At 38.3% G+C, this 17,053-nt stretch overlaps 2 protein-coding genes across 3 annotated transcripts in view; one reads left to right on the top strand and one right to left on the bottom strand.

Annotated features, from left to right (window-relative positions):
* Positions 1 to 4,855, bottom strand: fkrp (fukutin related protein). 2 transcript variants are annotated; one of them, XM_079885395.1, is made up of 2 exons: positions 3,891 to 4,855; positions 1 to 2,941 (listed from the first exon to the last, which is right to left on the bottom strand). In XM_079885395.1, the coding sequence occupies exon 2, from the start codon at positions 2,624 to 2,626 to the stop codon at positions 1,016 to 1,018; it is 1,611 nt and encodes a 536-aa protein (XP_079741521.1). In that variant the 5' UTR covers positions 2,627 to 2,941; positions 3,891 to 4,855; the 3' UTR covers positions 1 to 1,015. The 2 variants fall into 2 exon arrangements, with proteins under 2 accessions (XP_079741521.1, XP_079741520.1); XM_079885394.1 differs by lacking the exon at positions 3,891 to 4,855 and adding an exon at positions 3,345 to 3,495 and having other exon boundaries at positions 7 to 2,941.
* Positions 4,128 to 17,053, top strand: part of strn4 (striatin, calmodulin binding protein 4) — a 25,433-nt gene continuing 12,507 nt past the window's right edge. The window contains exons 1-5 of the mRNA XM_079885393.1: positions 4,128 to 4,625; positions 14,270 to 14,373; positions 15,157 to 15,233; positions 15,400 to 15,478; positions 15,573 to 15,758. Of these exons, the coding sequence (XP_079741519.1) occupies positions 4,143 to 4,625; positions 14,270 to 14,373; positions 15,157 to 15,233; positions 15,400 to 15,478; positions 15,573 to 15,758 (929 nt within the window). The 5' untranslated portion in view covers positions 4,128 to 4,142. The remainder of the gene's footprint in view (positions 4,626 to 14,269; positions 14,374 to 15,156; positions 15,234 to 15,399; positions 15,479 to 15,572; positions 15,759 to 17,053) is intronic.

Below are 17,053 nucleotides of genomic sequence, written 5' to 3' on the forward strand. Positions count from 1 at the left end.
GTAATTCCATGTGATTTATTTCCAGACATTTGAAATGCATTTACATGTTAAGACTCAGCAAGTGGTAAAGTTATGTTATTGTTTGTTTGTTATTACTTAATCATTTAAATATTTCACGGTCATTATGTACGTAATGTATTATACGGAACATTAAGAAGCACATTTGTGAAACACTGTGCCAAAACCAAACGAAGCCATCAAAAAACGAAATAATAGAAAACGGTTCAAAACATGTTCAATTCATCAAAAAATGTTGGTAAAACAGTCTGAGTCAAAACAAAAATGTAAACATCTAAAGTGATTTTTTTTTTTTTTTTATCATGCAACATATTGTTTATGTAACAATTCATATGGCATGAAAAACAAGACCAGTATCAGTCTAAATGACCTGGTACAAGTATTATTAATAAAGTGAATAGGTGCATGAAACAGTAGCTGCTTTTCAGATTTACACGTCTCCGTATGTCAATGAAAACATCCTACACTCTACAAAGTTCATAGTGGTAAAATAATGATCATAAATCTGAAAAGCAGTGGAGTTATTTCAAGGTTTAAATGAGCTGCCTGGGTTATTAAATGGTTTTCATGATGCAGGCTTTTTAAAACTTGTGTTTCTCTCACAATCAGTTTAAAAAAATACTAACTTTTGTTATGTTTAATTACTATAGAAATTGATATATTAATATCATGTATTATAAAAAAAAAAAAAAAAAGAAGCTATGACCTTTACGCCATTTTGACATTTCCTGGGATTCAGCAGTGTAAATATGACATACTAAAACTTTCAGAACTTTTATTACCATCGTTACATACAATATATTTAGACTATTTAGAGATTCATGACTCACCAGATCACAAAACACACACATATAATAAATAAAATTGGCAAGACACACTAACATTCAAGTGTTCAGACACAGACCGAGACATTTAGTCTGGTAGTAATACTCTAAAAAGATTTTCAAATGTCAGAAATGCAGTCTTGCGCAATTGTGTCGCATCAAGTTACTGCTTGCTATGATCCTAACGTGCGACTCCTGTCCAGCCTTTTCTTTGCAGGGTTCGGGTACTGGGGGTTCTCAATAACCCCTTCCCCAAACTTGAGTTCCAAGAAGGCACGGTGGTTGTTTGGACCATAAGCGGTGATGCCAGCAAATGGCATTGGCACCAGGGGTTGCAGGAAATGTTCTGGGAACTCCACGTCTTGTTTGTGCTCAGTCCAAGTGTCCCGGGTCATAACTCCATTACGGGGGTAGAAGGGCCACAAGTCTACATGCAAATGGTTTGCTTCACTATACTGCACACGGTAGAAGTCACCCTCGACCGCTCGTTCCCACACATAGCCGTTAGCATCCACCAATGAGCCGGAGTCCAGGTTCTTTAGGTAGTCGCAATTCGGAACGTCCTCCATGTAGATGCCCAAGTCCACGTCATAGTCCCACGGGATTATGTCCTTGTGTCGGGCAGCTCCCAACAAAGAACCCCCTTCCAGCCAGTAACGCACACCGGAGCTTTCCAAGATGTTGACAACATATTTAGTAGTCTCTCGGAGGGCACGCAAGCAGCAGGGTGGAGTCCAGCGCTCGACGTAAAGGTATTCCGGTGTGTCGTCACGCACTGTGCCGAAACATCGCGGCGTCTCTTTACTGCAGCCAAACCACTGATCTCGTCCATCAGGCAAGATTACCCGCTTCAGGCCAAAGCTCCGCAAGAGGTGATTGGTTGCATCTTTCAGGCGACTATCCGCCTTCCACTGGTTGTGCGCAGAGGTAAACAGCGGCCGATGACTAGCGGAGAACGAAGGTCCCTCCAGGAGCTTGACCTTCCATCCCCGCAGAGATGTTTGGACAAACAAGGAAGACATCAGGGGGCGACCTAAAGGAACTGAGAGATTGAAGAGGTCCTCGGTACGGATAAGAACCACGGCGTCTCCCTGCAGGGCTGTGCAGACGCTACCGCTGCTCCCTGAGGCCGCAGGGTTGTAGGTGGCGGTCCATTCCCGCAGATTCACCCGAAGGTGCAGGCATTGCACTGCCGAGCGGGTCAGCACCGGCGCAGCAACCAGTCGGACCGGCCCGCCACCTTCCCCTTCCAGCTCCCGAATGAGACGCTCAATTTGTCGGCCGTGGTCCAGCTCCACACCATCTGGAACTAATAAAGCAAATTCCGTCTGCACGTTGAACTCGGGACGGTGAGTTTGTGGAGGCTGGTCAGGGCTCGGCGACAACACCAGGAGCCGGGCTCCCTCGGGAAGAGCCAAGGGAGGGTACGGTGGACTTTCGGCTACAGCGAGGAAGGGCAACTCTGGTCTCTGGCGCAAAAAAGAGCGAGCAACATCACCAACATAGTTCTCAAAGTCTTCAAATTCACGAACAAGGATCGTGACGCGAGGGCCACGCATGTTGCTCTCAAGGCCTCCCAGTTTGACGCCTCCAACTATACTTCCACCAACCAGATTACCCATAGCTCCCAGTCCTGGCACAGGAAGAGAGGCTTTCTTTAAGCCCTTACCTTGTTCCCGACGTTTCTCCATCATCTGCTGCTGGGCCCGTGAGACATAATATAGGATGAGCAAGTTCAAAATGATTGCTCCAGTTAACAGAGCCTGGCAAAAACTGATACGCATTATGGCTCTTATTGTTATATGCTTTTATGATACATACAGTAAGTGAAATCTCAGGTAGAGAGAGGACTGACAATCTTGACCAACATAACTCATCCAAATTCCTGAAATCCTGAACATTAACATTCTGGTTTGGTCAAAAAGCAAGCAAAGTGGAAAGTGTTTGAGGTAAATATTTGATGAAGCATCTTCAATGACCAGATCAGTTTCGGCTGATTCCTTTGTGTCAGCAGATCCCATCCAGGAAAAAAAGACTGATGGACAGATTCCATATTCGATTCCATTGCCTTTAGTTCTCCACAGTTCATTAAATATATGCTATAAGAGGAGACAAAAAAAGAGAACATTTTAATAAACAATTTCACTTTGAGCATTTCAAAGACAAAGTACAAAGTTATTGTTTGAGACATCCAGATCAAGTTTGTATAACAAAAAGCCTATTAGCCATCATTACAAAGATGACCTAGAAATATACAGAGATGTTCAAATCTGCTGTCCCAATTAGAGATGCGCTCTAAGATAACCTACATTCATGTATTTGAGAAACTCTTATTTGATCACTTGAGACAGGTCCATACAAATATAGAACTTGCATGCGAAATTAAACCTAAACAAGCCTACAATCATCGATACATGTAGATCTATGCAGCCGCTGATCTTAAAAGCATACACATATTCCCGTTGGCATGCAAAACTATAAATCACGATTGTGAGAACTAACATTTTACGGTTTGATTCAACATTTTCCTCATCAGCAGATTGTCTGCACGGTATTCTTGCTATTCTTCCCCATGCTGATTAGGAAATGAGCAAAGGAAGTCTGAGAGAAGATCACAATGTAGCAGGAAGCTCACACTACTGGGTCGCCCCGATCAATCCCGTAGAAACAGAACGAGCGGGTAGAATGACCAATAACGTGGAATTTCAGTTCTCAAATGGGCGGGGCTTAGCGGTGATATAGGTTTAAAAATATATTTAACTTTTCACAGTGTATTTTTGACTTGTATTATTTTTTTTAATTACAATTGTAGTTTTTTCTCTACCATTTTGTCATACGATTTTATAAAAAAAAAAAAAAAAAAAAAAAAAAAAACAGAATAAATATATTCGAATTTAGAAATTAAAATGACAAATTATAATATGCAGTTTCGTAATTGAAAATATAGAACAAAATATGTTGAAGAAAAACGAAATATCTTTAGAACAGGTAACATGAAAAATATGGAGTGACGCTACATTACCACGTGATTGCTTTTACTTTTCTCACCGCTTGTCAGGATGAGCCAATCACAGTCTTTGTGATGACTGCACTTTTGACTCCCAAAAGATTTATGGATTACTGAGGTGATTTTTACTTGTTGGTCAGCCACAAATCTTTCTACTCAATAGATTTAAACGATTATACGTTGTAGGGGCTCTATTTCTCGTCTCCAAGCATCGTAAATCCTGCAGTTTTGTATATTTTCATTTTCTTTTGGAGCCGCAAAACGCCCCCTTGCGGATGCCTGTTTAATGACCCATGGGGAGGAGCGTTTGCAGCCATTCAGTGGTTGGAGTGGATCACTATTTGGCACTTTTCCGTGTGTATGAGTGCTCGCTCGTCTATCTGTATCGGGCAGGAAAACGGGAGAGGGCTTCGGTGGAGACTTCAAACAACGGGGTGGCATATTCTTCTGTATTTCCACCTCCTGGCTCCGGCGACAGCTCGAACGCTCTGATGGAGGCGGAAAGATCCGGCGGGGTGGCTGGAGGAACGAACCAGAGCCCCGCAGGAAGCGGAGCGGGGCGCAATCCGAACGGGCCGAAGGCTGTGCTCGGTCCGGCTCCCATCGCAGCAGCCGCCGCCGTGTCCGGGCCGATGGCTGGATCTTCCCAGCCGCGAGATCCGCAGGACGGGGAAGCGGGCCTCTCGTTGCCCGGGATCTTACATTTCATCCAGTTCGAATGGGGCCGCTTTCAAGCCGAGAAATATCGCTGGGAGGCCGAACGAGACGAGCTGAGGGTAAAAACAGCGTTTCTTTAATCGCTTGTTTTGGTCTCTTGCAGACGGATATTCCTTGAGGAAGAGCACATTTCACGTTACAGATAAGACGCAGGAGAAGTCACGATCGCCTGCTTATTGTTAAACAGGCGTAGTTTTGGGATTTAAGTATTCCTCTGATGTTATTCATTGAAACAGTAGCGGATTTAACTGTGAAATGTTGTCCTTTTGTTGAATAGCCATACCCACCTAAGGAAAGGAGTCGATTCTGGTTCCGATTCATCTAAACGATTCTAGTTCCGTAGTGCTGTTGAAGTACTTGTTGGGAAATGAGGGGAAAAGTATTCTTATTGTATTTATTGCTCCCACAGTCTGTTGTCCAATTATGAGATTGGTCGTATTTTTTTCAATATAAAACTATGTACGTTAATATAATGTAAATGTAATATCATAAAAAAAATAAAAAAAAAATAGCACACAAAAAAAAAATCAACGTTAGTGCATATCTAGCACACTTTGTCATATGAACAAACAATTTATGCTGATTTAAATCAAAGGTGATGATTATAGCCTAACACAGTAACAGTTTTGACCAACTTGTGGTTTGGAAAGTGAGTTAAAAGATTTCAAGAACTGAAACCAACTCGTTGGTATGTGTTTTGATTCTTTAAAAAGAACCGGCACAAAAGAGTCGTCCGATACTCGGACGAATTACACTGGTGTTGTTGTATGCTTTTGATTCGGTTAAAAAGGCTCAACTGAGTCATTCGTGCCGGAATTGGACTAGACTGGTCGTGCAATTGGTTGGATTTACTAAAAAAAGCAGTAACATAATTTGTTGGCTACTTGGCCTATTTTATAATCATTTTATAGTCGAACAAGGAATACACTGCGGTTCAGTGAGTAAGTTTGGTTAATTCACTGAACTCTTCGACTTACTGGAAACCTAAGTGTTTTTAAATGTATAATTTTTTTATTAAAAATAATGAGTAATTTTTACTTTTTATCTCACAATTCTGACCCCTTTTTCTCGTAATTGTTGTGAGTTTATATCTCATAATTGTAAATTCCTCACAATCTCACGTTTATAGCAAGCAATTCAGAATTTTTTTTTTTGCAACTGTGAGTTTACATCTCATTATTAAATGTATCTCATTCCTAGTTTAGCCTATATCTCACAATTCTGACTTTATCTCACACAACCCTGAGTTTATAACTAGCAATTCTGACGTTTTCCCCATATAAATTCCCCAATACAATATTGCAAGATAAAAAGTCCCAATTACCTTTTTTATTTTTTTATTCCATGGTGGAAAAAGCTTTATAGAAATTGGAATACTGATCGCAATAGTAGTTCGATTCACTAAAATAACTGGGGCCAGTTGCACCAGCTACGACTTATATTGGCACTAAGTTTCAACTTATGCTCTACTAGGCTAAATATTTTTGCATTGCACCATTAAACTTAGTTGAAGCGTAACTCTACGTATTAACTAAATATTTATGGAAGCCTCTGAGCAGAAGGAATGGTTGGAATAAAATAGCAGACTGATGCACATGATTTATTCTCGATAAAATATATGCTGTACAATACAATACACTTAACATGGTTTTCTTTTATCGTCTTATATCTTTCTCATCCGTGGCATTAAGTGCAAGCTAATAGAATAAAGGCAGTTCAGGAGCTTCTGGCTGACATTTATTTGAAATTTAAATTCCAAATAAATGTTCTATTAATTGACATTAATGTCACATGACCTATTGACTGCTACCTCTTTTGTAAATTGTGTAGCTTCTGTCCAAGACATGACGTAATGCAGTCCGGCTGGAGAATTAAAGCAAGTGCTTTTTTCAGTCCCAAGAGAGCCGATCTGTGTGTCTAGCACAGGAGATGTCAAAGCAATTTTGTAATTTAATGCAGTTTTGTAATTTAATGCTGTTACTTACATGTATTACATTACAATACGTGAAAGATGTATGGCTCTAGTTATTTTATATGGAACCTGGAAACATAAAATCTATTAGAAAAGCTTGCACTCACATCAAGAACATATTAGAGAGGAGAAAAAAAAACAAACAAAAAAACGATTTCAACCTAGGATTAGGGATTTGCTTCCAATAAAATGTGCTTAAACTGTCTTTTTTTTTGGAGTCGGACTCCCCTGGCCTAGTTTGCAGTAGATCTTGGCCTGAGAAAAAGCTTAGCGATTAAGTGACCCCATTCAAACAGTGCCTGTAGTAGATTACATAAGGAGTTGCCAGTGTGTGCTATAATAGGACAGGCCCTGTGGCTCTCATGGACGACTTGTGTGTGTTCTTCTGCCAGGCCTCTTCTGGACATGCCCATGGAAATGTGCACAGGCTTCAGGGACCAACTGCTTGGTTTTCCATGTCCCACACACGTTGTTTTTGACTTGGCCTATAAAAAGTGTGGTACGGGACAGTTGTAGTGTGACAGTAGCTGGTTTGCCCTGCCGTGGGACATCATGTTCCCTGATGTTTTTATGTGGGACACCTGTGCTATTTTGTTTCTTTTGTGACAGGCAGGACAGGATAGTTCAGGAATGGCATCCTATGTAGCAGCCAGGGTTATCATTGTTAACTAAAACTGTAAAATATAAATATTACATAAAAGTTTTAAACGAAACGAAAATTAGAAATGCTAGAAAAATGAGAAATTACTTGCTGAAATTAAATAAAAGCTAATAAATTATATTAAAGAGGAGCTCTGTGTCGCGCCTAACAACGCCCCTTAGCTGTTCTAAATCCACTGTAAAACACGGCTTCGCAGGGCTTATTGCTTTTATAAAACGGTTACTCCATGAGAATATTCATTTTAATATTTATTTTATTCATAAAATAAACACCAGCATCAAAAAATATAACGTTATAACACATTTATTCCTCCGCCAAGCAATGTAGTTCCAAAGAGGTTGCTAAGCAACACATGCAGCAACAAAGAATCACAAACGGCAGTTGCGCAGTAAGTAAGTTACTTCGCGTCGGGGTCCCGTTCAGCCTGTCGGGGTTGTTATTCGCAATAACAACCGCCTCGCTATACATTATCCCGCTTATTATATGGCTACCTACAAAATAAATAAATAATTTGACACAAATTATTGATTTAAAAAGGAGTTTATTGATTTAAAAACGATTATATTGCTTCCGCTAAAGAAAATAGTCCGTTCCGCATCCATAGCAACGCTCTGTTTTTCATGGCAACGGTGTGTTATACTTCGCAGCGGTCTGTTATCAAGAATTATACTACAGGGCTGTTGAATGCTTGAATCTGATTGGTTGAAGAACGTTCTAAGGTGTGCATTATTTTCAGGGAAACGCACAGCTAAAGTAGTTCCAGGCGGGTCTTGACCGCATTACAGTTCCATATCACTTCGCGTAGTTAACGGTAATAACGGAAAATAGGATACAATTCATAACAAGAAATAACATGCAGCCCCATGCGCTTGATCTGGAATTTTCAATGTCTAGCTTCACAATCAATGGAAACATGCAGTTTAATTTTAATAAATAAAGTATATAGTCCTAGGCTATCTATAATCAATAGAAAATTAAACTGAAAATAGGCTAAATAAATGGATAGTCCTGCAGCACGGATTTTTATATATAACAAATAAATAATTATTGATAGGTCTACTTGTTAAAGGGGCTTTGTGTTTCATTTATTTGGCTAGTCTACTGTCATCTGTCAATAATAGAAAAAAGAATGAACAAATTAATTATAACGAATTGAATTAATAAATAAATAATAATATTGACGCACATGCTTTTCTGTCTCATTATTGCAACATCTCTCTATAATAACTGCATTAATAACTGCATAAAGCCGGGGACACACTTTAAGGCCGGTTATGAATGTAATTTGATACTTATGACTGATCATGACCAAACGCGTGTTCAGTGCGTTCAGTCTGTGTTCAAAGTCGGTGTTTAAAATCTGCTGCAGTCGATGAAAACAGTCAGAGAATGTGTCAGCTAGGCGTGTGTCCCAGCATTATTCTGCTATCAGTGGCTCAAACCTCCGTTACTAACTCTAAAATGATGTTTTGGAATTAGCAACGGAGGCATTGGTTTAGATGCGTAAGAAATTAGACCTACATACAAGAGCGTTTTAATGACAAAAACTTTACAAACGTCTTGAAATACATAATCTGAACAATGTTTCGAGGTGTGGTAACTGTAGTATAAGCGGAATAATTGACTTCAGGCCGTTGAATTATTAGAAAAATAATGCACACCCGAGGTGAACGGCCACTCCGCTTCGCGTCGTGACCGCATTACCACCTCGGGTGTGCATTATTTTTCTAATAATTCAACGGCCTGTCGTCAATTATTCCTTACATAACTGACCCCATTCTACATTGGAATTCAGCCAAGCCATGTAATAAGCGGGATAATGTATAGCGAGGCGGTTGTTATAGCGAATAACAACCCCGACAGGCTGAACGGGACTGGAACTATCCGTTTTATAATATGCTTTTTTACATTTCTTTAGTGTAATGTTGCTGTTTGGGCATGAAAAAGGTCTGCAGAGTTACAAAGCACAAAGTCACTCCAAAAGGAGTTATTCTCTATATCAGTGCGCACTGTTTCTGAACTCCCCGAAACGCCTCCATTGTAGTCTTGAGTTTTCTTCCAGGAACGAACTGTCACAATGTTCTTCATTTAAATAATTCCCACCCAAGGCATATACACAAAATAAAGAGGATGAGGCCTGGTTGAGTTGAGTTATAGTTTTTTGAAACTCATAGTTATGGTAAGGGGTATGACATTTATGAAACGTCTTCGAAGTAGTTGGCCAATCACAACACACTGGTCTAGTCAACCAATCAGAGCACATTGGAAGGATGTAGGGGCTTCATAGAGACCAGAATTAAACAGCATTACTGACAGACTGGGAAGAGAGGTGCTGCAACAACGTCAAATGTGCATACAAAATAATGTGAACACCTGGGGAAAAAGGCCATATTTCTTTATTAAAGGATTAGTTCACCCCAAAATTAAAATTTCCTAATAATTTACTCACCCCAATGCCATCCAAGATATTCATGTCTTTCTTTCCTCAGTGGGAGAGAAATTATGTTTTTTGAGGAAAACATTTCTGGATTTTTCTTCTAACAATGGACTTCATTGGTTACCATCGTTTTTTAAGTCCAAATCAATGCAGTTTCAAAAGTCTTTGAAGTGTTTAAACGGGCTGTACGCAATCACAGCTGAAGAAGAGGTTGTTATCTAGCGAAACGATAGGTCATTTAAAAAAAAAAAAAAAACAATTATAGACTCTTTACCTTCAATAGTTCGTATTGAGCTGATCAACAAACGGACAGGGAGCTACATCATCACGTTGAAATTATAATATAAATTATAAAAAATTTTTTTAAATGACCTATCGTTTTGCTAGATAACAACCTCTTCAGCTGTGATCGCGTACAGCCCGTTTAAACACTTCAAAGACTTTTGAAACTGCATTGATTTGGACTTAAAAACGATGGTAACCAATGAAGTCCATTGTTAGAAGAAAAATCCAGAAATGTTTTCCTCAAAAAACATAATTTCTCTCCCACTGAGGAAAGAAAGACATGGATATCTTGGATGGCATTGGGGTGAGTAAATTATTAGGAAATTTTCATTTTGGGGTGAACTAATCCTTTAAGGTGTTTTGCCAAAAATTGCCTTTAATACAGCTTCCCAACCTTATTAAAATAGAATAGATTGATACAACATTTGAAAGTCGTCGATTAGAACATCTAGTTGCTCCAGAGATGTTGAAGGAGGGAATCTGCTTCACACGCTTCTCTCCAAAACTGCCTACAGTAGAGAAACTACAGAAGATTAATACACTGCAGAAATTAAGCTGACCAGGGAAGATGATGAAGTTCATCTTGGCGCTCCAACTGTCCAGCTTTTATGATCATAACACCATCTTTCTCACTGCCTCACATTTGTTGGCTTCTGTGGTCCGTTTTGTGGAAACGTGGTCTTCAGGATAAATGCTGAGGTTTGCTGTGGTTTACTTATTCTGTGTTGTTTGGACACAATCCTTCTTAGGGTTCGACAATCATCGATGTAAATGTCATCTCACTCAATAAGATATTGTTTATTGCCCAACCCTAACAGTCTCTATGATTCACTTTTGGATTTTATCCTCTATTCTTCTTTGTTTTTCACTGTAGCCAACACAAAATGATATTAACCCCTATAATAATGGCAGCTCACATTTTGTCCATGCAGCAGGAAAACAAACAAAACAATTGCATCTTCACCTCTGTCAACTCCCTTAATGTCAATATAATATTACATTGTCAATAGAACCTTTTTTTTGCATTTAACTGAAGGCCAAAGGTTCGCCCAGAGAAGTGGTATAAAAGCACGTAATAAAAGAGTTCAAATGGGTTCATATACTCTTAAAAAGACTCGTCCCAGAAAAGGTCTGTTGCTCTATTTGTTGGAGTGAGTCTCAAAGGGATACTAATGTGGAGAGAGAGAGTGTGTATGTGCCCTTGACCTGTTCCCACCCACAGGAAGTCACAAGAGGACTTAAATGAGTCTGTGTGGTAGTACCGGCCCCTTCCTAAACCTTCAGTGACCAAAAACATAGTTTTTTTGGTTGCAGCACAACACCACAGAACTGAGCTTGGTAGCTGGATGTGTCTCTGACTTTTCAAAGCGATCATATGTATGATATTTCCCTTTCTGCTAGTGATGAGACTAGGGCCCTTTCACACCTACCTTGTTTGGTCCGGATTTTCGGACTTTTCAGTTTGGGCCGAATCAAAATTACTGGTGTGAAACAGACGAAATTTGGTCTGACGAAAAGAAATAGTTGGTGCTGCAGGGAGTAATGCCATAATAAAAGTATAGTGGCAACGATATGCGTCTGTTCATTCATTCATTCTTGTCAAAGTTACCCGCCGAATTGACAACACGCTGACGTCAGACGCACGTCCGTTTACAAACCAATCAATGTCAAGATGCAGCCCATATAGATCAGGGATGGGCAACTTCGGTCCTGGAGGGCCACTGTCCTACAGAGTTTAGCTTCAACCCTAATCAAACACACCTGAACAAGCTAATCAAGGTCCCTCAGGATTACTAGAAAGTTACAGGAAGGTGATTTTTTTCAGGGTTGGAGCTAAACTCTGCAGGACAGTGGCCCTCCAGGACCGAAGTTGCCCATCCCTGATGATGACGACAGGACGCAAGTACGTCATGTAAAGTTCATTTAGTGCGCTCGCATAATTGCAATGTGAAACCAAAACTAACCGAATGTATCAAAACATCAACTTTGGTTCGGAGCTTGACTTTCAGGTGTGAAAACGCCCTAATTATATTGTGATGATAGGTATAGATTGCGATGTGTAATTCCCAAAGCAGTCTATTTCCTTGATTGACAATTATGTCAGATGCACAGCCATTGTGTGACAAGTATCCCAGTTTCAAAGGCCGAAAACATGGGCAATTACTTGCCTTTGTGAAAATGTCAAAGTGCTCCAAAGACCTGCCATAACAGGTTTCCTGCCCACTCCATGGCAACTGCAGCGAGTCGGTCTCCATGAAGACCTGTGCCAACTTGTCATGCTTTACTTTTCCTGCAAGTCAGCCTTGGAGACAGGGAGTGATTTTGAACAAATGTTATATATGGCTTGACACGGCCTACATAAAGATATTAAAAGAAGTTCTTAATAGAGATCAGACTGGAAGTGTCCCTGTTTTGGGCAAAAAAAACATGATTTTAGGAGTAAAGCATTTTGTAGTTTTTCCACATTGAGCTTAAACACAAGTCAAGATAGGCTTGCTTGCTTGCTAAACAGATTTCTCGCAGTATAAAAAAGATACTTTTATAAATTCAATTTTGTTATAAATAAATAATAATAATTATAAATATAGTGGTGGGATTCATTATATAGCCTAATAAAATAAATATTTTTATTTAAATCAACATATTCAGATTCATTTATAATTCTTTACTATAAAAATATGATTTTAACAACAACAGTAATAATAGCTATTTATATTGGTTCTATATTTATTAATCTTAGATCTATAAATAATAGTAAGTATTAATGTTGTAGTAGTTTAATATGTTGTTTTATTATGGGTAATGGTGGTATTCATTAAATAGTTATTAATCATATTTTTATTTAAATCAACAGATTTATTTATAATTTTTTACATTAGCAACAACAATAGTAACAGCTATATATATAGTTTTTTATAGTTAGTTATAGTTATTATAGTTATTAATCTATAAATAATATAAAGTATTATTATTATTATTTTAATAATTTTAGTAGTGGTATTTATAATATAATAAATATTTATATTATAATATATAATAATATACTGTATATTATAATATGTCATTTTTAATCATCAGATACTCAAATTTATAAAATGTACATTATCAGTATGATTTTAACAATGATAAATATAGTTATTTATATTTTTTTTATAATTATTAATTCATAAATAAACATGAAAATTGTGTCATTAATTACTCACCTTCATGTTGTTCCAAACCCATAAGACTTCTGTTCATCTTCAGAACACAAATGAAGATATTTTTAATTAAATCTGAGAGCTTTCTCTCCCTCCATATTTACAGCTGAGAAACTACCACTTCAAGCCCCAGAAAGGTAATAAAGACAATGCTCATGGGAGATTCAAATTTTGTAAATAAAGTACATTTATTTATTTAATTTTTTTCAAACAAAGCACTCGCTTCATAAAATTGAGGTTAAACCACTAGAGACACATGGATTAGTTTAATGATGTCTTTACTACCTTTCTGGGGCTTGAAAGTGGTAATTGCGTAGCCTGTCAATGGAGGGACAGAAAGCTCTCAGATTTCATCAAAAAAGTTCTTAATTTGTGTCCTGAAGATAAACGAAAGACTTATAGGTTTGGAAGAACTTGAGAGTGAGTAATTAATGACAGACTTTTCATTTTTGGGTGAAATAACCTTTTAAAGGTATTATTATTAAATAATTGAGTATGTGGTTGAGTCCAACGCCTATACGGTTCTGTTGTGTGAGGTCCACTGATGGTGTGGGGGTGTGTGACTGAACACAAGAATATGACTGTGTGCTGCTGACCAACACAAATCACTATTAGACATGTATGTATTTACCTGAAAGCATAGATTCACTGGGCCGTAACTAGCACGTCTTGTCATTTGTAATAGAGACGCATGCAAAACTGGTTAAAGGATGCTCCATTTACAAAAACCCCCCCGAAATTCTCTGGCCTGAACACAGCTGACTTTGTTTGTAAGTTGGCATCTCTAATTGATGTGGGTTTTACGGTGGACTCTAGGGGGCGATTAAGGCCTCGTTCTCTCTCTTCTAAACCACAGCTGACTGGGAAATGAATGGTTTTGGGTTTTATAGTCTCTTTTCCGTCAACATATTTGTCTTTCATGACTCTGGTCGGTGCTCGGTCAGGAGCCATCTAAAATAAAGCTTGTGGAATTGCAGGCCTTTAGTTAACCGTTGCCCTCAGAATGTCATTGGTGGTGGTGGTGCAATCACGGTGCTTTAGTATATAACCTTTCATTTTCTCTCAGATGTATCTGGTTTGAATATGTACCATATTTATATCTTTGTCTTTCTCTCTGTCTCTCTGTCTGTCTTCCTGTGCTGTCTCAGGCTCAGGTGGCGTTTCTGCAGGGTGAGAGGAAAGGTCAGGAGAACATGAAGCAGGATCTGGTGAGGCGAATCAAGATGCTGGAATACGCTCTGAAACAGGAGAGGTGAGCCCACACACACACACACACACACACACACGCACACGCACACGCACACACACACACACACACAGAGACAAGCTTCTTCAGCTCCCGGTATAATGTGAAACCACTCTTCTTTTGTGTTATGTTCTGTTGTGTGTTTTTTTTTAATGTTATGCTCTTGTGTTTTTGTGTTGTTCTTGTTTTGGATTTTGTTTTGTTTAGGTTTTTTTTTTTTTTTTTTTTTTTTAATGTATTTTGTTCTTGTTATGTTTTGTTGTGTTTTTGTTCTGTTCTGTTTTTTGTTCATGTATTCTTTTTTGTTCTGTTCAGTTTGTTAAATTTTTTTTGTCTTTTTATATTTTGTTTTGTTTTCTGTTTTGTTCTGTTCTGTTTTTTTTTCATTCTGTTTTTTGTTATGTTTTATTGTGTTTTTGTTTAGTTCTTATGTTTTTGGTTCTGTTTTTGTTCAAATATGTTTTGTTTTATTCTTTTTTTGTTTAGTTTTTTTGTTCTGTTTTTGTTTTGTTCTATTGTTTTTGTTTTGTTAATTTTTTTCTCTCATTTTTGTTTAATTCTTTTTATGTTTTGTTTAATTCTTTTTGTTATGTTTTGTTTTCTGTTTTTTTGTTTTTATTTTGTTTTACGTTCTATTGTGTTTTTGTTGTATTGTTTTCTTGTTTTTTTTTTTGTTATGTTTAATTGTTTGAGAAGACGACGCTACACCGATCTCATTGCGAGATCTGACGATGTTTCCATGAGTTTGTATGATGTTATTCATTTATATTCTCATTATTTTGATCCCAGGTCCAAACATCAGAAGCTGAAAAGTGGCACTGATCAGAGCCCTGGAGAGAAGAAGCCAGAGACCGAAGCTGAACCAAGTAACAACCTAGAAACAAACCTATCAAACACATACACATGCTATGAAACATGGTCAAATTCATATATTCCAAAACATATTAATCATACCCAATTCATTAGAATAAATACTGTATGCTGTTGGTTATGTTTTCTTTGTGTTGAGTGACATCATTCTGTTTCTCACAGTACCCAATGGGCCTGCAGATTCAGACTCTGAGCCAACCAATCAGATGCCTTGGAAGGAGGGCCGGCAGTTATTGCGCAAGTCAGTGTGTTTTGTTTGCATTAATTCTCAAATGTATTTGTCAAAATGTTTTGCTGACGCTGTGCATGTGGTGTTTTTGTGTGTTAATGAGCAGGTACCTGGAGGAGGTGGGATACTCCGACACCATCTTGGACATGCGCTCCAAACGGGTTCGTTCCCTGTTGGGCCGCAATAGTCCAGAGGCGAACGGACCTCCTCCCAATGAACCGCCTGCAGAACCAGAACCTCACGGAGGAGGAGAATCACTACTAGTGCGCCAGATAGAAGAGCAGATCAAACGGTTAGAACAACATGCATTTTCACATCTCAAATTTAAGTCAGTGTAAAAATAAGGTCCAGTAAGTGTTTGTGTACAGATGAAGTAGTCCTTAAGAATTGAGGAAACTTTTAGGAGACTCTTAGGATTATTTTTTCTGATGTTAAAATACTTTGTCTTGTTACATAGTGCTCACTGAAATCACACATTCTGCGATCTAACGTCATTGCATAGGAAACAGTATTAACGCCCACTAGCTATTACAAGTGTTATGAAAACATTAGCCATTTACAAACAACATTTAAAACGCATTATGAAATCATTTACTTACAGTTTGTGATGCAGCTGCTGTAAGATCAGTCGGCTGCTTCATCTTTCAACAAAAGTTTCTTTGCGAACTGTCCATTAGACTGTTCCTCGTTTTCAAAACCAAATGCTCCGAACAAACTTTTAATCCTTCAACGCGACCCGGGATGCCATTAAGATGCCATTAAAATACCATTCACTTGTTTCCAACGCTTGTATTCTGAAGGTGGACAGAGACATAAACGAGCTGTTTAAACTGGACGCTCTTTCACTCTTCCATTTGTCCTGTTGTCGACAGACTCAAGTGCGTGAAGCATGTCAGAAATTGAATGCGTGTCTGTACTGTATCAGTGTAGACAGCGGCAATTTGCTTTTGAAGCAACGCTCACATCCAGTGTAAGCAAGTGTCAAGACGTTAAGCGACTGAAAGCCAGTGGGCGGAGCCTATTTGCGATGATGTATAACTATTCGTCGATGCCTTGCTCTGGAGGCAGGCATATGCAAATGTATTTGCCCGTGTGAAGTAACAGATCCCGCAGTATCCAAACAAGCCATTTTTGGAGCTTCATTAAATAAATGCTTATGTTTATATTCAGGAGGATGTTTTGAAACTTGCAGAACCTCTAATGTCTAAAGATCAATGCAAATTTGATTTCTTATGCCATGATCCCTTTAAACTCAAATACATTTGATAAGTAGAAAAAAATCTATTCATTTATGCAATAAGTGAGATTTTTATTTATTTTTTTCTATTTTTTGTGTTTATTTATTTATTTTAACCAATTTTTTGTAATGTTATTTGTTTTATTTGATCAGATTTCATACATGTTCTCAGTGTTGCTATAAACACACCTTTAACTGCACTTTGTCTTGTGTTGCTTGGCAGGATATTGTTAGGATAATGCTGTACGTGTCTTGTTACCTGTCCATAATAAATATAACTGAGCATTGTATATTGCCGTTGCTGGCTTTATATACAAGTGATAAGCCACAAGACACTTGAGAGGGGTGTT

The sequence above is a fragment of the Squalius cephalus genome (genome assembly GCF_949319135.1).
Source record: "Squalius cephalus genome assembly, chromosome: 11".
NCBI classification, from domain to species: Eukaryota; Metazoa; Chordata; class Actinopteri; order Cypriniformes; family Leuciscidae; genus Squalius; species Squalius cephalus.

Coding starts and splice junctions, on each gene's coding strand:
- fkrp (XM_079885395.1), bottom strand. CDS start 2,626: ATGCGTATCAGTTTTTGCCAGGCTCTGTTAACTGGAGCAATCATTTTG.